Genomic DNA, 26,071 nt, shown 5'->3' on the forward strand with positions numbered 1-26,071 from the left:
TTTCTGACTACCTTATTTTACCTAGCATAATAATCTCCATGTCTATTCATGCTGTTACAAAAGGTAAGATTTCCTTCTTTTTTTTTTTTTTTTTTACAGCTGCATAGTATTCCATTGTGTAAATGTACTCCAGCTTTTTTATCCACTCATCTACTGATGGGCACTTGGGCTGTTTTCAGATAGTGGCTATTGTAAATAACACTGCTATGAACATAAGTGTGCATATATTCTTTCTGATTTGTGTTTTGATATTCTTAGGATTTATTCCCAGAAGTGAGTCGCTGGGTCAAATGGCAGTTCCATTTTTAATTTTCTGAGGAAACTCCATACTGTTTTCCACAGTGGCTGTACCATTCTGTATTCCCAGCAACAGTGCACTAGTGTTCACCTTTCTCCACATTCAGGCCAGGACTTGCTGTTTGTTGATTTATTGATGGTAGCCATTCTGCCAGATGTAAGGTGATATCTCATGGTGGTTTTCTTTCAGTCCTCACCCAAGGAAATGCTTAGAGAGAGGAAGGGAGGGAGAGCACGTGAGAGGGTGACAGAGAGAGAGAGAGAGAGATCAGCTGTCCTCCGCACAGTCCTGGACCAGGGATCAAACACACAACCCAGGATTGTGCCCTGACCAGGAGTTGATCCAGCAACCCTTTGATGCACAGGACAATGCTCAATCCATTGAGCCACTCAGGCAGGGCTCATTGTGGTTTTAATTTGAATCTCAGTGATGATTATTGATGTTGAGGTTTTTTCCATGTGTCCATTGGCCATCTGTATGTCCTCTTTGGAGAAGTGTCTATTCAGGTCCTTTGCCCACTTTTTAATTGGATTGTTTGTCTTCCTCTTGTTGAGTTGTGTAAGTTCTTTATAAATTTTGGAAATTAACCCTGTATCAGATGTTCTTCCTTAAAGTGGGTTCCCTTTTCATTTTGTTAATGCTTTCTTTTGCTGTGCAGTAGATTTTAGTCTGATGTAGTCCCATATGTTTATTTTTTTGTTTCCCCTGCCCTAGGAGACATATCAGCAAAAATATTGCTATGAAAGATGTCTGAGATTTTACTGCCTATGTTTTCTTCTAGGATTTTTATGGTTTCATGGCTTAACATTTATGTTGTTTATCCATTTTGAATTTAATCTTGTATATGGTGTAAGTTGGTGGTCTAGTTTCATTTTTTTGCATATACCTGTCCAATTTTCCTAACACCATTTATTGAATAGACTATCTTTAGTCCATTGTATGTTCTTGCCTCTTTTGTCAAATATTAATTGAACATAAAGCTGTGGGTTTATTTCTGGACTCTGTTCTGTTCTATTGATTTATATGCCTGTTCTTATGCCAGTACCTGGCTGTTTTGATTATAATGGCTTTGTAGTATAGTTTGATATCAGGTATTGTGATACTACCAACTTTATTTTTTTCCCTTAAGATCACTGACGTTATTTGGGGTCTTTTTGGATTCTGTATAAATTTTTGGAATATTTGTTCTAGATCTATGAAAGAGGCCATTGCTATTTTAACAGAATTTGCATTGAATCTGTGGATTGCTTTGGATAGTATGGACATTTCAATGATGTTAATTCTTCCTATCCATAAACTCAATATATGCTTCCACTGATTTGTATCTTCTTCAGTTTCTTTCTTTAGTATCCTATGATTTTCCGAGTACAGGTCTCATACATCCTTGGTTAAATTTATTTCCAGGTACCTTGTTTTTTGTTGTTGTTGTAATAGTAAATGGGATTTTCTTAATTTATCTTTCTGATAGTTTATCACTGGCATATAAAAATGCCACCAATTTGTGAATATTAATTTTGTATCCTGCTACTTTACCAAATTCACTTATCAGTTCTAGTAGCTTTTTGGTGGAGTCTTTAGGGTTTTCCATATACAGTATCATTTCTTCTGCAAATAACAACAGTTTTGCTTCCTTTTTTCCAATTTGGATGCCTTTCTTTCTTCTACTTGTCTGATTGCTGAGGCTAGAACTTCCAGTCTATGTTGAATAAGAGTGGTGAAAGCAGCCATCTTTGTCTAGTTCCTAATCTTAAGGGAATCACTTTTAATTTTTGCCCATGGAGTATGAGGTTGGTTGTGGGTTTGTCATATATGGCCTTTATTATGTTAAGGTATTATCCCTCTATTCCCACATTGCTGAGAGTTTTTATCATAAATGCATGCTAGATTTTATCAAATGTTTTTTCTGCATCTATTGATATGATCTTGTGATTTTTATCCTTTATTTTGTTTATGTGATGTATCACATTTATTGATTCACTAATATTTTACATATTTAAGTGCTCATATGTTGGGTGCATAATGTTAACCAGAGTTATGTTCTCCTGTTGTATTGCTCCTTTTATCATTATTTAGTGTCTTTCTTTGTCTCTTACTACAGCCTTTGTTTTAAAGTTTATTTTGTCAGATATAAGTGTATTGCTAACCCAGCCTATTTTTCCATTTCATTTCCATGAAATATATTTTTCTATTTACTTTTAGTCTGTGTGTATCTTTCATTCTGAGGTGGGTCTCCTGCAGACAGTATCTATATGGGTCATGTTTTCTTTAAGAAAGAAAGAAAGAAATATTTCTTTCAATATTTCAGCTACCCTATGTCTTTTGAGTGGAGCATTTAAACAATTTACATTTAAAGTGATTATTAATAGGTATGTATTTATTGCCATTTTATTCTTCAAACTCTGTTCCTCCGGGTGTTTTTTTTTCTTCTTCTTTTTCTTCTTCTTAAAGCAGGCCCTTTAACATTTCCTCTAATACTGGTTTGGTTGTAACTAACTCCTTTAGTTTTTTCTTGTCTGGGAAGCTTTTTAAAAGGTTTTATAAAATTGATTTTTAAATAGAGATGAGGGGAAAGGGATAGAGAGAGAGAAACATCGATGTGGTAGTGAAATATCCATCATCTCTGTCCTGCACAAGAGGATAGAACCCACAACCTGGGCATGTGCCCCAACCAGGAGTTGAACCATTGGCCATCTGTATGGCAACCTTTCAGTGCAAAGGACAACACCCAACACCCGGTCCTAGCTGGGAAGCTTTTTATTTCTCCTTCAATTTTAAAAATAGCCTTGCTGGGTAAAGTAGTCTTGGTTGTAGGTCCTGGCTTTTCATCACTTTGAATATTTCATGCCATTCTCTTCTGTCCTGAAATATGTCTATTGAGAAATCAGCTGACAGTCTTATGGAAGTTTCTTTATATGTAGCTAATTGCTTTTCTCTTGCTTCTTTTAAGATTTTTTCTTTATCTCTAATCTTTGCCATTTTAATTGTGATGTGTCTTGATGTGGGCCTCTTTGGGTTCATCTTGTTTGGGACTCTCTGTGCTTCCTGGACTTTTGTGTCTTTTTCTTTCATGAGGTTAGGGAAGTTTTCAGTCATTATCTCCTGGAATGGGTTCTTGATCCCTTGCACTCCCTCTTCTTCTGGTACTCCTGTGATGCAGATGTTATGCTTTATGTTATCCCAAAAGTCCCTTATATTATCCTCATTTTTTAAAATTCTTTTTTTCTTTTTGCTTCTCTGATTGAGTGTTTTTTTCTACCTTGTCTTCCAAATCACTGATTTGTTCCTCTGATTCATCCAACTTACTTTTTATTCCTTCCAGTGTATTCTTGATGTCAGATTATTTCCGACTGGTTCTTCTTCATGGTTTCTATGTCCTTTTTCATGCTATTGTAGTTCTCATTAAGTTTCATGAGCATGCTTATAACCATTACTTTGAACTCTTTATCTGATAAATTCCTTGCCTCTATTTTATTTAGCTGTTTTTCTGGATAGTTTCCTGTTCTTTCATTTAGGCCTGCTTCTTTGTCACCCCATTTTGGCTTTTTGTGTTTGTTTCTATGCATTAGATAGTTCTGCTATGACTCCCAGCCTTCCCGGGGTGGTCTTATGTAGCAGGTGTCCTGTGGAACTCATTGGCTCAGTCTCCTTGATTTCCTGAGCTGGGTACTCTAGGAATGTCCCTTGTGTGGGTTATGCGGGTTCTCCTGTTTTAATTGAGTTTTCATTGCTGTTGGCCTGTTCGTGTGTGTGATCAACTCTCAGGATGGCTGGCTGTGAGGCTCCACCCAACCACAGCATGTGGGCTGCTGTGCAGGGGTGACCAAAAAAAAAAAAAAAAAAAGAAAGAAAGAAAGGAAAAAGAAAAGAAAAAAAAGGAATTAAAAAAGAATTTGCCACAACAGGTTTTATTGCCTGCAGTGATCTTTCTTTGGATATACTGTTTATGAAGTTTAGTGGATCCTGCTTTGATGTTTTCTGAAGCTGGCCACTTAGTATGTTGGTTCTGGGCCTCTTGGGAGGGACTCTGGTGCTGGCCAATGTCAGATACTATCTGTCTGACCCTTGGCAACCTGTTTGAAACTGTATATGATCCACAGTTTGTGGCTGTTTCTGCTCGGCTTGGGTGTGCACGGGAAGAACCAAGTTGCACTCCAAGGCCAGCCTTTATCAGTACTGGGTCCGGTCCAGGTCAGCAAAAGTCCCAAGGCACTCCAAGATCTACCTCCACCTGCTTCTGCCTGCCAGCTGCTTGTTAGGCTCAGTCACTGAAAGAGTCTCTGGTGGGGCCAGTAGATCTCCCGTGAATGGGAGGTGCCGTTTAGGCTCCATGGAAGGTAGTGGGTGTGGTCTCTGCCCCAGAGCCACAGGACTGGGTCTGTCCCAGATTTTGCCCTGAACTCAGCAGGGTGGAGCCCCTATTAGGTGGGTGGGGGCCTCCAGAGCCCAGAGGTTGAGTCTGGGGGAAGCTGGGAGGGTGGTTCTATCATATCTCCTCTGAGGGTGGCGTATCAGTCAGGTTCAAGGCAAAGTGGGGGGAATGGCCCCTCCCAGAGCCAGTCATGACACCCCCTGAGTCTGCCCAGACTTCTACACCCCAGAAAATACAGCTGACTCCTCAACAGAGTATAAGCTCTGCAGGGTGGGGCAAGAGGGAGACCAGAGGGTAGGGTAATTTGTGAGCTTATATTTTTCATTAATGTTAGAAAGTTTCAGCCATTTTTTTCTTCAAATATTTTTCTGTATCCCAACCCCTTCAAAGATTCCAATTGCTCTTATATGAGGCCACTCATAGTTGTTACACAGTTCACTAATGCTATTTCTTTTTTTGGCAATCTTTCTTTCTCTGTTTTGTTCGTTTGTTTTTTTCTATATTTTCTATTGCTATGCATTCAAGTTTACTTATCTTTTCTTCTGTAATGACTTGTCTGCCTTTAATTCCATCCAGTGAATTTTTCTGCTGGATATGCTTGTATTCTTGTCAATGTTTGTGAGGTTTGTTTTTGGATGCAGTTGACTTACTTTGAAATAGTTTGATCCTTCAGGTTTTATTTTTATGGCTTAGGTAAGTCCAAAGCAGAGCTCATTCTAGGGCTAGTTTTTTCTACCACTGAGCCCAGACTTTCCTGGGTACCCTACCAAATGTCCTATAAATTATGAGTTTTTCTAGTCTGACTGGTTAGAATAGGTATTATTTCTGGCCCTCTGCATTAGACACTGTTCCCTCTGATTTGATCCTTTCATATATTCTTCCTGGCCTCAGGTAGATTTTTCATACATGTTCACTTGATAGGTATTCTGCTGAATAACTGATGGGAGTCCTCTGCTGAATAACTGATGGGAGTCCTCTACAGGTGTCTGGGGTTCTGTTTCTGTCCTATCAACTCTAGCTGTGCTGATCTTCAAAGACTGTGAGCTCCATATCCTCAACAGAGAGAGTCCACTGGCATTTGCCTCAATACCTGTTCTTATGCCGTGACCTGGAAAAATTACTTAAAGCTAGGTCAATCATAAGAGTCACCTCATTTGTTTTTCATATCTACAAATTAGTGTCTTTCATTGCCTAGTGTCTTAAAAACAATTGTTTCATGTAATTAACTTTTAAAATTATCTACATGTATAATATTATTCATCATTTCAAATATACAAAAATTGAAAGCATTGTACAGTGTACAACTGTATACCTACCTTCTAGATTCTACAATTATCAGCTTACAATATTTGCTTTAACTTACAACTGTCTATTTTTTCATCCTTTTATCCATATATCAAACCATCTTAATTTTTGATGCATTTCAGAATAAATTTGGAATATAAATATAATTCACCTGAAACACTTTAGCATGCATATCATTAATTAGAGATTAATAACCTGTGTAATGCTAATCTCTACACAGCCATACTTATTACCATAAGCAGTTTCTTCTGGACTTTCCCAGTAGATCCCCCATCCCCATCTCTCCAAAGAAAACTGTTTAGAATTTTTTTTACCATAGATAAGTTTTGTTTTTTCTAGAATAGCACTGTCAAATAGGAATATAATGTGAGTCAAAATGGAGTCCCATGTGTAATTTAAAATTTTCTATTAACCATGGTACAAAAAGTAAAAACCTCCACAAATGACTAATTTAAATAATGTATTTTATTTAATCAGTATATCCAAAATATTATCATTTTTAACATGTAATCAATATAAAAATTACGAATGAGATATTTATATTCTTTTTTTCATATTATGTCTTTGAAGTCCAGTGTGCAATTTATACTTATAGTACATCTCAATTTGGACTAATCATATATCAAATGCTCAGTAGTCACTGAGCTAGTAACTACCATATTGAACAGCATGGTTCTAGAAATTAACATAAATGTGATAATAAAATATGTACCCTTTGTCCAAGGATTTTTACTCAGTGTGATGTTTTAAGAATTTTAAGATTTGTTCATGCATTATTTTATTTAAAACAAAAATTAAATTAAAACTAAAAAAATGGAAATAAAATGCTAAAGAATAATAATATAGAAGATAAGAGGAAAGAAATTGCACTTAAAGAATTCTACTGTTCAGTCTTTGTATTATGAAAGAGGAAACTAGACATGCTAATGAACTTTATTTTTCACATTAAGTATCATAAAATATCTTAATATATTAAGGTTAATCACTAAAAGAATAGAATGCCTAATTTCCAAATCAGTAGAGAGAATAAAGGAGAAGTAAAATATTAAGCAACTGAATGAAATATAGTAAAAAGACAAACAAAAACTAAGTGAAATAAAAAAATAAGATGATAGTAATAAGTGCAAATATACTGGTAATCCCAGTAAATATAAATGGACTGAATACAACAATTAAAACACACAGATTTTAAGACAATAAGAAAGCTAAATCCAACTAATATTATATAAGGTGTCCCCAAAAATGTATACATACACTTTGAATAATTATAAAGGCAGTGTTTATTAAAATACATTTCATTTTCAAAATTGATCAGCTGTTAAACTGTGTATACATTTTTTGGAACACTCTGTATTTATAGTATACATGCCTAAAATAAGAACACATTCTTTAAGTAAATGGATGGAAGAAGATGTACCTGGTAAATATTAACGAAAAGAAAGCTGGTGTAGCTCTATTAATATCTGACAAAATATTCATCCAAAAAGGTAAATAAAACAACTGTAATATATTTATATGATGTGATAAACTGAAAATTAATGATAAATATCACATACCTCACAAGCATCATCATTATAAGTTGCAGAAGGATATGTACATTATGATATATTTATATTAAATTTAAAAGCCTACATTGCAAAACAATATTACATATCATTATAGATACACACATATTTAGTAAAACAAATTAAATCATACATTGTAATAATGAATAACAAGTTGCGAATAGTAGTGTCCAATGAATGCTGGCTCCTCAAATATCATCAACACAACTTGTTGAGTTTATTTGCTTATCGTGGTAAGGGAGAATACAACCTCCCCAAAGCTTTGGTAGTATCTCAGAGGGATAAATGCAGGATCAGAATTTATTGAGAATTGGAAGTTTGATTAAAAGTGGGTCTTATAATGCGGGGACTTGACTAAGGTTTGTGTAAGGATCATGATTGTTGGAAACATCAATGGGAGGATTTTGAGGAGAGGTATTTAAGGAATCTTAGGATACACATTGCCTATTGACTTTCCATTGAAAATTGATGCATCTTTCGGGAAGTTTCTGTGATGAACAATTAAGTCATTTGCTTGAACCAGAACCTCCTGGAAGAGTAGTCATATTAATGTAGAGAATAAGTTATATGTAGAGGAGGATAGGTAATTTCAGTCCTTATTGTGCAAACTGAGAGCAAGGGTAGATGGTTTTGGTTCTCAGTAGTTAACCCTAGGGCAGAAGAATAGGATCAAGAAGAAGTACACAGGGGCTTCAACTCTGCATATAATATTTTATTTCTTTATAAAAATATGAAGCTAATATATAGCAAAACATTAAGATTTGCCAAATCTTGGTGATATTTTTCAGGTAAAATAGTTTATCTTTTTAAACGTTTCTTTGCACTTTTCTGTAGGCTTAAAATATTTAATAATTCTTAAAAAGTAGTATGGTTGCTTTATAAACAATTACCAATTATTTGTCTCTCTCTCTCTCTCTCTCTCTCTCCCCCCCCCTCTCTCTTTCTTTTTTTTATTTGAGATGCCATGCAGATCTCTTTTTTTCCTGATTCAACAAATAGTTGGTTCAGTTACGTTGCAGTTGAGGTAGTTCACATTTCATTCATAGTTTCCAGTCCAGGCTATCTACTTCTTCCTTAGTCAACTTCATAGGACTTGGTTACTTCGCATGTCTTGTCAATGAAAACTTTACAAACTTTTTCTCAGTTTGTATCAATTACAAATTTTGTTGATTTTTTTTTCTTTTGAGAGTGCCTTGTTTTAGTCATCTTTTTCCATGGATTAAAAAGCTTCCCTAGTGTTCTATGTATGGAGATGTATATATGTACACACACAGAGAAATTGTACATTATATATATATACGTGCACTAGCATATGGGTTCTGGAGTCTGCTGGCTATGGGTTAGAATCCCAGTTCTGTGTCACTTATTAGCTCTGTGACCTGAGGCAAGTTATTTAACCTTTCTAAGCCTCAATATTCTTATAAGTAAAACAAAGATAATAATAATGCTCACTTTGTTGGATTTTGTTACGTTTAAATAAGAATGCATGAAGAATATTAAGCATAGAGCCTAAAACATAATAAGTCTTCAGAATATATTAGTGATTATTATTATTATTATTATTATCTCTGATAGATATGGCCATCAGCCTCTGCTTGAACTGTTTCAACAATATTTTACTCTCCAAGAAATCCTGATCTATTTGGGGGAATCTTTTACTGGAAACACAATGAGCTAACATTCTTTGTCTACAAACCCTACTCCCTTTAATTTCTATTTGTTGGTCCTAGTTCTGTCCTTTCAAACTACACAAAGTAAGTCTTGACCACTTCAATGTGGAAATTCTTCAAAGGTTTGAAATCAGTCTCTCTTATTTTTTGGAACATTCTCTACCCACATTCTATAATGTTAGCATTAGCTAGCAGATTTCAGCATAACCTACAAATATATTAGATTGGTAAACAAGTATTGGATATTCTGACAGTTTGAAATGTTAAATTTTAAAAGATCTGATCTGGATATGTAATTAGCGTGTAACCAGTTACCTAATAAATTATAGTATTTAAGGTTTGGGATGAAAGAAAGTCTTAGATTTCTTTTCTTTACCTTTGGATCCAAGTTTCTGCTTTAATCAAATTTCCCAATTTTGTTCTATATTTTGCCTTCTGTGTGTGTTGTCCATTTTCTGCACCATGTCACCATGCAAGACAGCCTCACAGTCCTTTCACTTACCAAAGTACTGATCTCTCCAGGCAACATGGGTTGCAGACTTTAATGAAGGTTTGGGAAAATGGAAGAGAGTTATATTTTAGGGCATCATAGTAAAAGTCTTAGAATTGAACATTAACCATTGGTGTTCTTCAAAGTTCTTCTGAGGGAAGAATCTTCACTGGTTATCTTTTTTGCTTGGCCTCCACCCTCCTGCCATGTTGCTAGGTCCCGGTCTACTTTGTATTCTTAACCACTGATCTCTAGTTCATGTGTGACAACCCTTAAAATATATGTTCATTTATTAAATTTTTAAAATTGATTTCAGAGAGAGGAAGGGAGAAGGAGAGAGAGACAGAAACATCAGTGGTGAGAGAGAGTCATTGATAGGCTGCCCCTTACTGGGGATGGAGCCCACAACCCAGGCATGTGCCCTGACGAGGAATCGAACCGTGACCTGCTGGTTTATGGGTCAACACTTAACCACTGAACACACCAGCCGGGCATATGTTCATTTTTTACGTTGCAGTTTATCTTTTTCTTGCTTTTCGCCCAAACCAGCTATACTCTGAGGGCTATCTTACCACAGTAAAATGACCAATTATAGTGTTTTGCCAGATAAAGACAGTTTTCTTCCTAGGAGAAATTCTGCCCCCAGCTAACACTTTATATTTCCATGCTACACAGTCATGACATAAGGAAATATACCGATGTCCATAATGAAAGATATATGGCATGCCTGCCTCTATTAACCCTTCCACTATAAAAGGCAGCATTAATCAATCACAGCATGTTTTTGCCAAAACTGGCTCAAAATCTTTTCCCTCCATGGTCATAGCTCCTGCCAGAGAGTCCTTTTAAGGCCCCAGATTTTACAAGGTAGTCCTTTCTGTGGCTTCAGCTTCCAACAGGCAGGCCCTTGCATAATTCTAGGGATTACTGAAGGTTCCAGCTTCTGAGCTCTGGTAATGTTGCCTCTTCCCACTGTTTCTCCAGTCCTAAGACTGGTGCTAGCTCTCTTCTTTTGCTAATCTTTCGGTTGCTTCACTAGCTTCATTTGTCTTCTATCACCTGCATTATCAATTCCTTGTATTAATTTCTTTCTATTTGAAGTAGAGTAGTTATGGTTTTTCTGATTGGTCTTGAATGATACATCTCCTTTGAAAATCTCTAGTATGTTTTGTCTATTTTATTACAAAATCATATTCAGTAAACCTCAAGTGGGATCTTTAAGCCATCCCAACCTGCCTATTTACTTCTGTACTGGATATTCTCTGTCGTCTCTTCCAGATCCATTCACCAAAGCCTTCTCCACCCTGTTCTTTGCTCTAGGAGGCTGACTTTTACAAATTGCATCACCTGGGTTTGCTAGTCCTTTGACTTTCACGTGGATTCAATCTGTGCCAGCATTATGGAAGGTGGAGGAGAAAGTGTTTGGGCTGTTAAACCCATTTGCCCACTATTGGCTTTGCTTCTTGGCCTAAGAACATAGATTGTTAGTTTCTTTTTCATGGCTACAGGACATGTAAGATTCCAATAGCAGCTCCCTCCCGTTTCCCCTTCAAGCCTAGAACTGATAGTAGTTTCCTCCTTCTACTGATAATCCCTGGATGCTTTGCCATCTCTTCTTGTCCCCTTAATCCTACCCACCCCTTTGTAAATAGTCCCTTCTTTAAAGTTTCTTTACTCACCCTTTTTGGGAATGCCTTCTGTTTACTGCCAGGACTATGATCAATATAATCACATAGCTGTGATTTTTTTTAACCCACCCCTGTTCACTGTAAACTCACAGGAACCTCTTTGTATGACTGTACCTACACTGCTCCATTGGTTTGTGGCTTCCAATTATTGGCTCTATTTCCCTGTTATTTGTGGTCTTGCCCCTAAACTTTGTACTTAATGTTTGCATTTGGTCTCCCCAGATTGGAGTCTTCCCTCTCCCCAAAGGACTTTGGCTCTGAATCACTCTTCTACTCCTGCTCCCAAGTATCTTTGGTAATCTGCCTTAGTTTGGAGACCCTTAAAAGTAATCTTTCTCAACCTACTTGACAAGTAACGAACCATCCAAAATGGGAGCTGGTGGCATATTAGGGCATATATATATTTTTAAATATATCTTTATTGATTTTAGAGAGAGGAAGGGAGAGAGAAAGAGAGAGAAGAACTGATCAGCTGATGAGAGAGTCATTGATCAGCTGCCTCCTGCACATCCCCAACGGGGGATCGAGCCCGCAACCCTGGCAAGTGCCCTGACCGGGAATTGAACCACAACCTCCTGGATCCTAGGTCGATTCTCAACCATTGAGCCACGCTCAGCTGGGCTAGGGCATATTCTTTATTCCATTATTGTCATTCTCTCTTTAGTCTACTGAACAACCCCTGCCTAGGCAGTGTCATCTATTAACACCTCTGAAATTCATATATTCAGCTTTAAACTCTGTGAGCTCCAAACCCATATATTCAATTGCCTGTTCAACACTACATCTGAATATCCTAAATGCACATCAAGCTAAACATGTCCAAAACTGAATTTATTTCCTTCTTGATCTCCTAATCCACTAGTGTTCTCTCTCTCAGTGAATAGAGCCACCAGACCGTTGTTCAAACAAGAAACCAGTAAGTCATTCTAGATTCTTCCTTCTTACTTATCCCTATTATCCAGTTCATCAGCAAGTAATGCTGATTTTGTCTCCTAAACCTATCTCAAAGCTACTTACTTCTCTTTATCCCTACCCACTTGCTGGTGATTAAGTAAGTAAGGTATTATATCGCCTGTCTCCTGAACCACTGCCAGAGCTTCTCGACTGGTTTCCCTGTATCCACTCTTGACCTTCTTCAGTCTATCCTCCACACTGCTGCCAGAGTTCTCTTCTTTTCTATGCTTAAAATAAAGTAAAAAAACCCATAACATTGTCCACAAAGCCCTGCATATCCTTGTTTCTATCAACCTTTCCAGCCTTCTGGAGATGTCACCTCAATCACTGTGCCTCTTCAAGTGTGCCAAGTTTATTTGACCTCAGAATCTTTGCACATGCTGTTCTCTCTATGGAACGTTTGCCCTATTCTCTCCTTTGGCTCATCCATTAGATTTTAGATTAGATATTATCTCCTTAGGAAAGTTTTCCCTGACACTCTAGGCCAGGCTAGGCAGCATCACCTCCACTTTATATGTAGCCGAGCACTCTATACTTCTCCATTATACAACAGTATTCTTGTAACTATCTGATTGGTGTTGTCCATCCCAGTGGGCTATAATCTTTACCAGGGCATAGACTGTGTCTTGTTTTCAGTGCTAGCACACTCAGTAGGTGCTGAATAAATGTTGAACGAATAAGTGAATTTAGGTACTTATCATCTTTGCCAGATTGTAAACTTTCTGATTGCAAACTTTAGATCCCCACAGAGCCAAGCCCAATACTCCATATAACCTGTCTCTCTGATTCTCCCCCATATTTGCATATGATTTAATCAATAAATTCTTAATGTGAAAATTAATTGGAACACTTGGAATAGTTCAAGTTATTCTTCAAAATTTCCTCACCTATATTTAATGTGTGAATTTACTTTTCCTGCTCTACATATGTCCCATATTCTTGTCTCCTTTTTCTACAAGTATAACAATTCATTCTTTGTGGCTAGAGGAAGCTCCTCTAACCAGTAATTCTCTCTCTTTTAATGTCACTTCATTTATTTTAGAACACAAGTTGAATTGCTGTGTACATTTAGAACACTATACAATTTTAAATAAGAACACTATTTTTACCTTAGGGGAGGTATGCTCATTTCTAGAGGTGATGGGAACAGATGATCGTAGATATGAAAAACTGGCATTGACTGTGAAGATTAAGTCAGATGGTCAGAGAATTGGCATTTGTATTGTGTGTGATAATCCATCCATATTTCTGTCTCTTCCTTTCATTCATGTAAATTAAAGCTGCAGGGTTTGCTTTTGTGTAAACTTTCCTATTAACATGTGTTGCTGAGTCTATAAAATTAAAGCGATGGCTGAATTCTGCTTATTTGTTTTGAATTTGGGCACAGGGAGTTAATCATCTGTACAACTCAATTATTGCTTGCAGAACTTGGAGTGTTATAAAATGGATAGGTTTAAAATATTTATTTAGTACTCAGAAAGCAAAGCATGGTGGGATGAGTACTAATCTAGGAATCCTAAGACTGGCAGTGTCACCTTGACTCAGCATTTGTATAACCATGAATGCCTTATTAATCTCTTTATGCTCATGTCCTCTTTTGTAAAACAGACTATAATACCTTCACTCATTACTCACATGGTTGCTGTGAGGATCAAAAGAAGAAAGCACAAAATGGAAAGTACATCTAAAAAAATAGACTACAGGGGGCAGGGTGATGTTGAAAGTTATCAGCACTTCAGTTGCTTTATCTCATTCTTACCTCAAGTCACCTTCATTGACAACTTATAGTCATTATCTATTTTTCAAATCTTACTACTAAAGAAACAAACTAACACATCCATAAGTTTGCCGGTGGGGAGAAAATAAGAGGTGGGAGGTTGGGGATTAAAAGAAATAATGACACATCAAAATTATAAATCCCACAAATTTATATAGGAATAACAAGACTAAGCTCTTTACATTCTTCAGACAATAGATATTTCTTATCAGCAAACCAAAGAGAATTTATTTTCCAGGGATAAAAATGATGTGCTAAATATGAATTCAAATATTATATTTATGTTTTTATACACTATGAATCTATTTAAAATATTAATTATTTCAAACACAAGAAACCCAATTTCTTCCATACAGTTCTTTATTTTGTTGAAAAACTTCCTTTTGTACAAATGCAAGTGAATAAAATGTATTACTAAATATAAACATTTAATTGCATTAAGTGGGCCTCTTTTAACTACTTAGCAAGTACGGTAGGGTCTGCAGCAGTCAAACTCAGTTATGAATCCAAAGCCTCAGATTTGGCATGAATGGAAAGGTTAGGCTGGATGAACCCATCTTGATTAACCTTAATATTTCTTGCCTAATACTTCATACATAATATATAAGCCTTTTATGATATACCTTGCTTTATACAACCCATGATTCTTAAATGTATGCAAAGTACATTTTTAGACATTTAATTATTATTAAAGATAAGAGAGTTTACCATTTAAAGAATTCATATATCGTGTCTTTTTATTAGGTTAAATTATATGAAATTGCCAATATTTGAGCACTTTTGACCTACAGAAATGGCCATTACATATGGTTTAGCATAATAAAAAGTAAAGAATCATTTTTTTCACCTTAAAGCAGAATAGATCTATATATAAACAACCTAACAATCTGTTTGTATACATTTAGACTAATGTGAAATATTCTGGACAGCGGGGGTTGGGGAGGGAATTGATAAGTCAGCATTTTGGATAAATGGGTAAATTCAAATTATGCCTATTGTTCTAGCTGCCTCTTTGAGCAGTAATATCTGGGGGATATAGTATAATTTGATATAAATAAAAAATTATTTTCTTTACAGTGTCTGTTATGATGAAACCATTGAATTTATTTTCCTAAAGATTAAATACCATGTAAGTCACCATAATGACACATCTGCTTAAATTCATCTCCATTTATGTTGTCACTGGAAGCTGTGAGTGGTTATGCTACTATTTTAGTGCAATCTGTAATCTGTGCTGTGTGCTTTGATTAATGCTCAATGAAGATCTGGATCCCATGGGGCAGTTGTGATGAAAGAGGGTGTTTGTTTTCCAGGTGAGTAGCCTAATCATAAATTAGGAATCTTCATCCACGTCAGTGATTAAAGAGCAGTTTTAAACTCCTAAAATTTGGGTTGGGGAAGTAGGTGAGAGGGAATAAATTTGCAGTCTGTCTGTTCATTAGGTTCAGCAACAAAGCATTGGGCCTCTTGCTATTCACTACTGTTGGAAGTTGAATCAGTTTGCTCATTTATCCAGCTACTGATTTCTTAACTATAGTGCATTCAAATACTGTGAGCACAAAAGGGAGAGGGGAGATGTGTGTCCTTAGGAAGTTCTGGGTTATATTGCCAGCGTTTGAGGAAGTCTATGTATGGCTGCCAAGAACTAACATTTTAAAGGGTATATGGAGCCTGGATGTTGAATAAAGACACAACTTAAACCACCAAATGTAATAATATGAGTCACTTGTCACTTGGGAAAATATAATACCAAAAGGGAAGTGTATGCTCTGTCTTAGGCTACCTGCTGATCTATTCTGAATGGTGCAGAACGCAGCTGCCATCTCTTAACAGCACACTTTTGTAACAGGTGTGCCAGAGTCAGCCCTGCTGCTAAGTTTAGCTCTGCATGTGGGGATTTTACACTTGCAGCCCCTTGGAGAGGGGAGTATTGGCAAATGACTGTGTATAAAAGTAGAAAGCACTTGGGAATTTCACCACCAAGCTAGATTTAGAGCAGAGTAAAGGGGCCAATCTAAATTGGTAACAGGCTAGAGAGAGCTGTATGTCCAGTGGAGGTGGCATTAACGTAACCTCCATTCCATTTCTCTCTTACCACCACTGCAGTTCCTGAGGGAGCATCTTGTGAAATTTGATGACCACCTTTTAGGTGCAAGAGAGAACTGATTTTTTTTTTTAAGCAGGCAGAACTTAACACAGGTGTATTAATTCTTTGGTGGCAAAAATATAACCAGCCTTCTCATTTCTAATTTGTAATCAGTACTCATTTCCTTTGGTTCCCCTTTGGAACATTAATTTTTAAAAATCGATCTGTTTCTTCTACTGGCATACTAGGGCTACTTATGAGAATGGAATTTTTCAAAATATATTTCTCTTATAGGTAATAAGTGAAACACTTCATTTTTTGGTAGGGATCAGGAAGGGAGGTTCATTTTCTGGGAAAGACAAATGTGAATTTGAGGACATTGATCTCAGTAAAGATTTGTTGAAGGGTGTTGTTTCGTCCTTTCCTCCTTTGCCTCTCTTTGTGTGTCTTACACTCAGATCTAAAAGGAGTCTAGTGATGACTAAATAGCTCTCTGATAATTTTTCAGAAAGTAAAACCTGGCACCCAGAGGCTTGAATGTTTTGTCCAAAGCCATAATCATTTAACAACAGAATAATATTATTTCATTTCTGCTTCAAATTACAGTTGAGTATTCTTTGCTAAGGCCACCTTTAAACAAAACTCATACTTGTGCGCAACTCAATCCTGGAGCGTGATAGGAAGGGAGAAAGGGACAATGAAGCTGTACCATATGTAAGGTTCAATGTCATTAACACATTTTGACTTAGTTTTCCCTTGGTTTTGGGGAAGTTCATCGTTCCAGATTTTTGTAATACATCTGTCATTGTCTGAGTTTTCAAAAGTCTAATAATAGTAATAACACAGATATCAAATGCACATTTTCCTTCTCTAGATGAGTTCGTTGACTGGAAACTTCTTTCTGAAAAGTTGTTCTTTAAACTGAAACAATTTCTTTAAATCTTTTCTTTCATTTGGTTCAAACCCAGTGGCCTTAGATAAAATCACTGCTCCTTTGGGAAGGGGTTTATGGTCCTTTCCATTAACTTCTGACATGATTTAGCTTCATGACAGCAGAAGTGATTCTTTAGGATCCAAGTGCTAAATTAAGACTTGTCCTTTTCTTGGGGCACCCTCTTTGAACAATCAGCCCTTTTGAAGGCAAATTTTCCTTGTCCTTCGAGCTTCTAGGAATCCTGTGTTTTTTTACAATAGTTGTATATGAATTTCTGTGGTCTGAGGTTTGCTCAAGGCCCTGGCTCTTTGGTTACTATGGAAACCTGCCCTCCCACCAGCTGCCATTTTTTATATTCCTAGCAGAGAATGAGTATTAAGTCTCTTAGTTATCCCACAAACAGAGTCAAGATAAAGAATAACACAAAGAAAACACGAACAACTTTTTGTTAAGTGAACAACTTGTTGATTCCCTACAGGGGAAGCTACGTGCAACAAAGTAAGCTTCCCTGGACATCAACATACAAGGGTTTACTGAGATCCACTAAAACTCATATTCATTCTGGCTTTAATAAGTGGGGATTCGACTCTGCATCTCTATATCTGTGAATTCAGGAACACTTTCTGTGCTCTCAGAGTTGATGGGTGAGATGACATGTTTGAGCCGAAGGAGCATTATGAAAAGCAGGAGGAGGAGAATGGCCAGGAGGCTCAGGAATAAGCCCACATATATGTACAGGTTGGAATACTTATCTAAAGTGGTGTTAACCTCTGTTGTGGGGGTGGGGAAATGGGTCCACCCAGTGAGAGTTCCATGGTACTTGAAATGCGCCTCCGTCATCACTCAAGACTTGAGTAGGTACTTGTTTCTATTTGATTTCTATTGCCCTTCAGGCATTCCACAGTCACTTGTACTGTCTCTGAATATACTGGATGTTTTCTAACAGTCTCCTACAAAGCAATCATGACCAGAGCCAAGTCAGTAGTGCACAAGCAAGAAAATGGTGACATTCTAACTCGGCAATTGCCACACCCTCTCTGTCCTCCAGCACAGCACTCCCCTCTCAAATAGGTTTTATTGGAATTTCTTAATCATTTGAAATATACACTTATAAATAAATCTTTTATTTTTCATAGTCCTACTCTATAACTAATTAAAATAAAAATTGTGAAATTATAATACTGGCATGGAGACAAGAATCTCTTAGAGTATTAAATCAAACTTCTGCTCTGTTTTGATAGGAGAAAGGGCTCTGTTTTACCTTCAACTCATCTTAATGCCTGCACTAATTATGTGAATTTACTCAGGTTCTTCTATGAGGAGACTTTCTAAAGGCTTTTGTATATTTCAGGCTTAGCTTATCTGAGTTTTCACCCTTCTTGTCTTTTGGAATCTAAGAATGGAGCTTATAAGGTTCCTGCCCAGTTAGCACAGCTTGAGGGCTATAAGTCTAGAGGATGTACTTTCTACAGTTTTTTTTTGACACCCCTCATTGTAGGCTGGAGGAAAAGTGTTGTCGGACCTGGTAATTCCTAGATGGAGAAGTCTCAGAGGTGCTGACAGCAGTAGGTATAGCCTCAGAAGATTTCACTCTTAAGATTCTTCAACAGAATTATTTTCCTGAAAATAAAAAAACAAAAACAAAAATAAAAGATTCCAGTATCTAAGAAAAACAGGTGTCAAATTTTTTAAAGTAGAAATTAACTGCTATGTTGCAAAATGGTTTGCTATGGGCAAATTAGTTTAAAAATAATATCCTGAGTTTTTATCATTTTGAATGTTTTTTCTATGTGGTGAATAACTATTAAAAGGTTAAAGAAAAATTCATATTACTGAACACCTAATAACTAAGCTGCATTAAAACCGTGTTTTCCAGATTAACTGATCATAAGATTTACCTGAGGTACTAATTAAAATATAGGCCCTGGGCTCCAACAAAGATGTTCTGAATCATAATCTCCACAGTAAGGGGCTGGGTACCACTCTAGAGAGTCAGATTTTAATGGTGTGGGGTGGGATCCAAGGACTGGTATTTTTTAAAGCTGCCCAAGTTACTCTATAGTACAGTCAGGACTGAGAACCACTTCTCTAGTTTAACCAGGAAAGCCTAGCAATGAACTAAAGAAAACCTAAATCTAAGGATTCATTTTCAAACTCCAGGTCCCAGTGCCATGGGTCACTTTAACAAATTGTGGAATTTTAAGGAATGCAGGCTTACCCCAATTTTATTGTTGCATTCTAGCTCTTTCATTTAGGTCTGTGGGGGTGAGAATACACTTTTTCCCCCAGTATTTGTAGATCAGAAGGAACTGAGAGGGTAGGTCTTTTGGGAGCAAGGAACTGCATCTTTTATTATTGATAAAGACAGGACCTTATCTATATTGGCAAAAACATTCTAGTGTGTAAGTAGGGTCAACTAATTACTATTAAAGTCTTCCAAAATGATTTAGCTTGTCATTCTAAACATGAAGTTTGGCCCTGCCGGTGTGGCTCAGTGGTTGAGCGTCCAACTATGAACCAGGAGGTCACCGTCCGATTCCCAGTCCAGGCACATGCCCAGGTTGAGGGCTCCATCCCCAGTAGGGGGCGTGCAGGAGGCAGCCGATCGATGTTTCTCTCTCATCATTGATGACTGGTAGTTTTTAAAGTCATCTCTCTCCCTCTCCCTCTCCCTTTTTCTGAAATCAATAAAAACATATAAAAAAAATTTAAAAATGTAAACATGAATTTTGAATATGGGTGACTAAAATAAACAATATAAACCACCACCACCTGTCAAACTTCTATGTGCAGCTATAGCAGAGAGCTGACAATGCAGCCTACTTCTGTCGCTTGTTAACTTACCCAAGGAGAGTTAAGAAGTAGCTCCAATAATCACATTACTCTTCTTATGATCTTGAATTTTGCCCCCAGCCTGGGAGCACTTCAGCTTAAAGTTTATATTCACTAGCCCACTTTCTGTAAGTTGCATGATTCTTAGTCTACTTACCTACTGTCCCTACCACCTATGCAGAACCACCTGGTTCACAAGAAACAAGAGCAAAGAGACTGCGTCTCTTTCTACTGCCTTTGGAGCAATGGTCTAGAAGATACTTTTGCAATAATTAAAAGTATATCTACTTTGATTTCTGATTCACTAACAAGTGGAAAAGACAATGACAGTAGGTATCCTTTAGAAATGCCGTGCCCCAAAGGTAATGGTTCACCATTAGCTTGTTACAAACACAGATTTTAGGGTATGCTTTTGGCATCTCCTTTTCCACAAACCATTTGTTTCTTGACCTTGTTTGTTCTCTCAAATCCAGCTTTTCTCAAGAGTGTGATGCATGTATCCCCTACATCATTTAAAATATAGATTCCTAGGCCTTTTTCCAGGCCTACTGAATTCTAATATCTAGGATCAAGGCTCAGGAAAATGCATTCTAAGCACAAATTTTTTGCACAACAAGTTTTGAGAGTTAACTATCAGTCTTTCTATCTAGACAGCCCAGCTAAAGAACATAGCTAATCTGTCTCATTGGTTGTTTGGGGGCCCTACTTTTGAAAACTATTTAAAATAGTGTTATAGGTTGAACTGTTTTCCCCCCAAAATATGTTGAAGTCCTAATACCCAGAACCTGTGAATCCAACCTCATTTGGAAATAGAAACTTTGCAGATATAATAAAGTTAAAATGAAATCATTAGGTTGGCCCTAATTCAATGTGACTCGTGTCCTTATAAGAAGAGAAGACAGATATACAGAGAGAAGACAAAGGCAGAGATTGAAGTGATGCATCTATGAGCCAAGGCATTCCAAAGATTGCCAGCAAGTGCCAGAAGCTAGAAGAGCCAAGGAAGGATTTTTACCTTACAGATTGAAGAGGGAGCGTGACACTGCTAAGGCCTTGATTTCATACGTCTAGACTTTAGACCTAAGAGAATACATTTCTGTTGTTTTAAGCTACCTAGTGTGTGGCACTTTGTTTATGGCAGCCCTAGGAAATGAATACACAGAGTAATCACCCTGAGGCCCTAGTGTTTTTGAACTTTGGGGCAATTTTCTCAGGGTGTTCCAAGGAAGTCTCTTCATTAGAATTATCTGGAAGATGCTTATTACAAATGCAAATTTCTAGACCCTTTCCCTTGCTCCTTAGATCAGAATCTCAGGGGATAGGACCCTGAGATATACATTTGTGAAAAGCTGCCCACTTAGCATTTCTGCAAGGAATGATTTCCAGTCCCTGCTGCCCTCAGGATCACTTGTTAAGCTTTTTGAAAATTCAGAGGTTCTGATTCAGTAGGTCTGTGTAGGGGCATGGACATCTGTAGTGCTTAAAATTCCACAGGTGATTTTGATATGCAGCCAGGGCTGAGAAGCACGACTCTACAAGTAGAACAGAGTGTTTCAAATTTAGGACTCATAGTCCTGGGCAGCCCACACAGAGCAATCACTTGATCTCAGCTGCCCTGCTATTTATTAAATATGCTTTATACATATATTGCCTGTCCGAGTAGCCTCCCTCCATACCAACTCTTCTCCCTGCAGCTCCCTTCCTTAAAAGTGCTGCTGCCCCAAGTATATGAGCTTAATGGATTTTTCACCCTCATAGCTCACAAGTCACTTTTTCACCTGCCCTCCAGAAGAGAAGCGGAAGGAAAAGAAACACTCAGTGCTAGTGCAAGCCAATTGGGAAAACCTCTATAGTATTATAGGATCATTAGTCTCCTGTGGGTCTCAAATATAGATTTGGATAAGTCATATTCCTTGGTTAATGGCTCAATGCCATCATGGGGACACCAGGGCCTCTTTTGCATACTTAAAAACACCCATGGATAAATACCTGTGAACAAACACCTACCAACTTTTAAATTGAAAATAATTAATTTACACGACATCTCTATGCACCTCTCCATCTCATCCTACTACCTACTTCTCAGAAATAATGAATGCTCTAAGTTTTGTTAATCATTACTTTGCTTTTATTTATACACACACACACACACACACACAAACACAAACATACACACAAACACCTATGCCTAAACAACATGTTGTTTAGTTTTGAACTTTATTTTAAAAAGTGTCAAGCTATATGTCATCTTCAATTTGTTCTTATTTATTCTAATAGATAAAAATGGAATAAAGTTTTTGAAGCCCACATATTGCCTTTGAGGCTCCTTATTGCCTTTGGACTTCATTCTTAGCTTGGCATTCAAGGCTGTCAATGCCCTGGTCCTGACCTTAATTCTTTCCACTACTCTCCTTTCCAATCAAACTGCAGTGCACACTGTTACCTGCTTCCCTGCCTCCATGCTTATCTTTGACCAGTTCCTTACATCTTGCCACATCTCTGCTTGGGGAAATGCTACAATTCTTCATGGTTCAGCTCATGAAACTGACCTTGATTTCCCATCCAAATCCTAATTCCCACATGTTTTGTATCTCTCCTAGAGAAGTTACATTTGCCTAATATTGTAAATATCTCTTTGATATTTAGGTTTTCCCCTACGTTGTAATTTGTAAACTCTTTCAGGATATTTTTCAACATTTTATCCCTTATATAACCAGGCTTACAGTAGCTACTTAATAATTGTTGATTAAATGCATGGATATGACTGAAGAAATGCACTTAGCACTGACAATTTGAAGAGAAGCACAGTCTTATCTCTGCTCTGGTGGCTAATATAGCTTGGGAAGAGCCTGAAATTCCCTTTTCTTTTTATTCCACCTACCCACTCCCATATCTCTTATTGTGCAAGGGAGACTGAATTCCTGATTATAATCTGGAATTAGGGAATAATCACTTTGTTAGAAACTTTGCTCTTGAATTACTATTTCAGTTACACAATTTTAAAGGAAAACTACATGGGATGGGTTTACAGCCTTAAATTTTAGAAAGTTCAATTGTATCTATAGATTCTTTTCAGTAACAGTTGATAATACATTTTATGCCTTCTACACAATCGATTCTGAATCTTTATTAGTTCTGAATATTTATTAGAATTCTATGTGGAAGCTGTAAACAACAATCTCACATACAGTTGTCAATTTCTTTAAAAATTTCATTTGAGGATTTGGAAAACTAATCATATATTCTTTAAAACCTCCATAGTCTGCAGGACACCAAACACTCTGGTCAATTCAGACAGGTCGATTGATTTAATTCCTTAAATTCATTAAGGAATTTTAAGTGAGTAAATGAAAAGTTAATTATTGGGAAATCCTCTTTGTTAATCTGGTCCTGTATATGTGACAACTTTTTTTTTTTTTTTAATATGTTTTTATTGATTTCAGAGGGAGGAAGGGAGATGGAGAGATAGAAACATCAATGACGAGAGTCATTGACCGGCACACTCCCCACTGGGGATCGAGCCTCAATCTCCTGGATCATAGGTCAATGTTCAACCATTGAGCCATGCCAGCTGGGCTTATATATGACAACTTTTTTTAAAAGCTTTCCAAATGGGATTGTCATAGGTCTGTTTTCTAACTAATAAATGAGTTGTGCAAATGATGTGATTGTTTCATTAAAAGCTCTGCACCATTTGGAAAAAACAACCACCATGTGATTTCAAAAGAAGTAGAAAATCTATTAATTCTGAAGGATCTGATTTTCGTGGAAATACCTTTATAGAATTTTAGTGTCCTGCAGTCATTTCTGGAAAGCTCATAGAAAATAAAACTCAGTCTCTAGTCTTTGTAAAAGTGATTGAAACTGTTGAGGGATAAGGAGGAGACTGAGGGATAAAAAAGGGGATAAAGAATTAGGAAAAGAAAGGAAGGAAAATAGAGGGGAGGGAGGAGGAGGGAAGGAAGAAAATGTGAGGAGTAAAATGATTAGGAATTTGGGAAGTGGATAGAGGTGGGAAGAAATGAGTGATTAAGAGGTAGAGGTGAAGATAAGGAAACAGAAAAACATTGGGAAAGAAGGGTGAAAAAAGGAAGGGGAGGGAAGTTTGAGGGAATGGCAAAGTAAAAGAGATTAATTTAATAATTGGCCAATGTCCAACATTAGTCTGAACATCTGGTTTACTCCACTTCTAATATAAATCAAAATACCCACAAGCAATGTGAATATACCTTTGGTTTTCTGATTACATGTTTTGCCATTAACTTGGTAAATAAAACCCTTGGTAATTTAAAAAAAAAACACACAAAAAAAAAACTTCTAGTGTTTTTGGTATGAACATTAAAATGTCAAGTCTTGGCTACTATTTGATATCATCATAGTCTATTTAACCTCACAGAAGCAAAATAGACACCCAGATCATGACTTTCTCTCCTTAGAATGAGAAGGGAATGTGGAGCTTTCTCCATCCATCAACCCTGAGAGGAATTTCTTGGGTGAAACTTGTTCCTAATAAGAGCAAAAAAGTTCTACTTGCATCTCAAAAATCAGGTTGACATTTACTCAGCAAACTATTGAGTGCCAACCAAAGTACCAAACACTCTGCTAAGTCTGGGATATAGAGATAAATGTAACCTGATCCCTGTTTTGGTCCTCAAGGTGCTACTAGTAGTTACATGATAAAGTTCTGAAAAAAATGCACTGATAATTTTACATTTTTCTGCATGACACCTGCTTATATAATTCCAGAACTGAAATCCCACCAAATAGCTAAGGAAAATTATCAGTGGAACATTTCAGAAGAGAAAATCAAAACAATCAATTGCAACAGCTTTTGGGAGTTAAGACATTCAGTTTGTATTTATCTGCCCAGTGTGAGGAAGAGAAAACTAAGGGAGGAAGGAGCCGTTAGGAGTATTTAGTTCCACATGAGCCTATTAAAAAAACAATTCTAGCCGCAAGTGCTTCTTTTTCAATGTCTGGAGCCATTAAGTAATAAGCTTTCTCAAGTGGCAGTTGCTGTATTTTCTGCAGCAGATGGTGCCTGTTTGTCACACCTGCTAATAAATAAAATAATGCCGCTCATTTCACCATGAACACATCATAATATTTTCAAGTCTCTCTTACCTTTCCTGGCTTGCAGGTTAAATGGGTTAGCTGTTTAAATCCCCCTTTGGAAGCTTGTACCGACAGGCAATTTGTTCAGGAACATTTCTGGAATATCTGGAAAATAGAATGAAAGACTTGTTTTTCCAGAGAAGCAGGATGCAGGACTATGTTCGTGCAAGGTATGCTTTCTCTTTCATCTTCCTAAAGAATCGGACCTTTCCAACGCAAAACAGAAAAACACCTTCTATTAGTTACTTAAAATGCCAATTGCCACTCACAGCTTTAGAATGCAGTTTCAGTTGCCTTGCTCCTTATAAACTCCAAAGAGCCAAGAGAAATGTCTGTTTGGGTGTGTATATACTCTCTGGAACACTTGAATGGAAGCAGCCTGAATCAAGTTCCCAGTTTCCCTTTCACAGGCAAGAGTTTAGAGTATGCAGGAAAGGTAGTGAGTGATTCAGCTCTCCTCTGCCGTAGCGGTGTGGAGCTTTGGAGCCGGAGAGGGAGGAGATAAGAGAAGCTGAGGAGCAAAGTTTGTATAAGCCTTCCACTTTAACCCCTTTGACGCATCTGGAGGATTAGCAAAGGCTCTCTGTTTTTGTGAAAGCTTCTTCACATGTAATTTAACAGGATCAGATCTCTTGCTCAATTAAAGAGGTTTTTCATCCTAGGTGTTATAGTACTATATGCTTAGCATTGAAACCAAATAAGCCAGGATGTAGTGGTATTTAAATAATTCCATCTTCCCAAAGAGAATGCATGCATATGTGTTCTTAGTTTTCGGAAACTTTTTAAAAATTCTTCACCCTAGTATATGTTTTTATTGATTTTTTTAGAGAGAGAGAGGAAGGGAGAGAGAAACATCGATTGCTTGCCTTCTGTATGTGCTGCAACCAGGGACCAAACCTGAAACCTAGGTGTGTGCCTTGCCCAGGAATCAAACCCGCACACTTTTGGTGTACTGGACGATGCTCCAACCAACTGAGCCACTGTGCCA

General features: G+C 37.1%; 2 protein-coding genes across 7 annotated transcripts in view; one reads left to right on the forward strand and one right to left on the reverse strand.

Annotated features, from left to right (window-relative positions):
* The window catches only part of DCX (doublecortin), a 325,574-nt gene that overhangs the window by 67,301 nt on the left and 232,202 nt on the right, over positions 1-26,071 (forward strand). The gene's annotated exons all lie outside the window — the stretch shown is intronic.
* Positions 17,397-25,507, reverse strand: SERTM2 (serine rich and transmembrane domain containing 2). 2 transcript variants are annotated; one of them, XM_087813544.1, is made up of 4 exons: positions 25,353-25,507; positions 25,093-25,188; positions 18,659-18,756; positions 17,397-18,086 (listed from the first exon to the last, which is right to left on the reverse strand). In XM_087813544.1, exon 4 carries the CDS (start codon positions 17,974-17,976, stop codon positions 17,704-17,706), a length of 273 nt encoding a protein of 90 aa, XP_087669670.1. In that variant the 5' UTR covers positions 17,977-18,086; positions 18,659-18,756; positions 25,093-25,188; positions 25,353-25,507; the 3' UTR covers positions 17,397-17,703. The 2 variants fall into 2 exon arrangements, with proteins under 2 accessions (XP_087669670.1, XP_087669669.1); XM_087813543.1 differs by having other exon boundaries at positions 17,397-18,756.

The sequence above is a fragment of the Miniopterus natalensis genome, chromosome X (genome assembly GCF_054644295.1).
Source record: "Miniopterus natalensis isolate mMinNat1 chromosome X, mMinNat1.hap1, whole genome shotgun sequence".
Lineage (NCBI taxonomy): Eukaryota > Metazoa > Chordata > Mammalia > Chiroptera > Miniopteridae > Miniopterus > Miniopterus natalensis.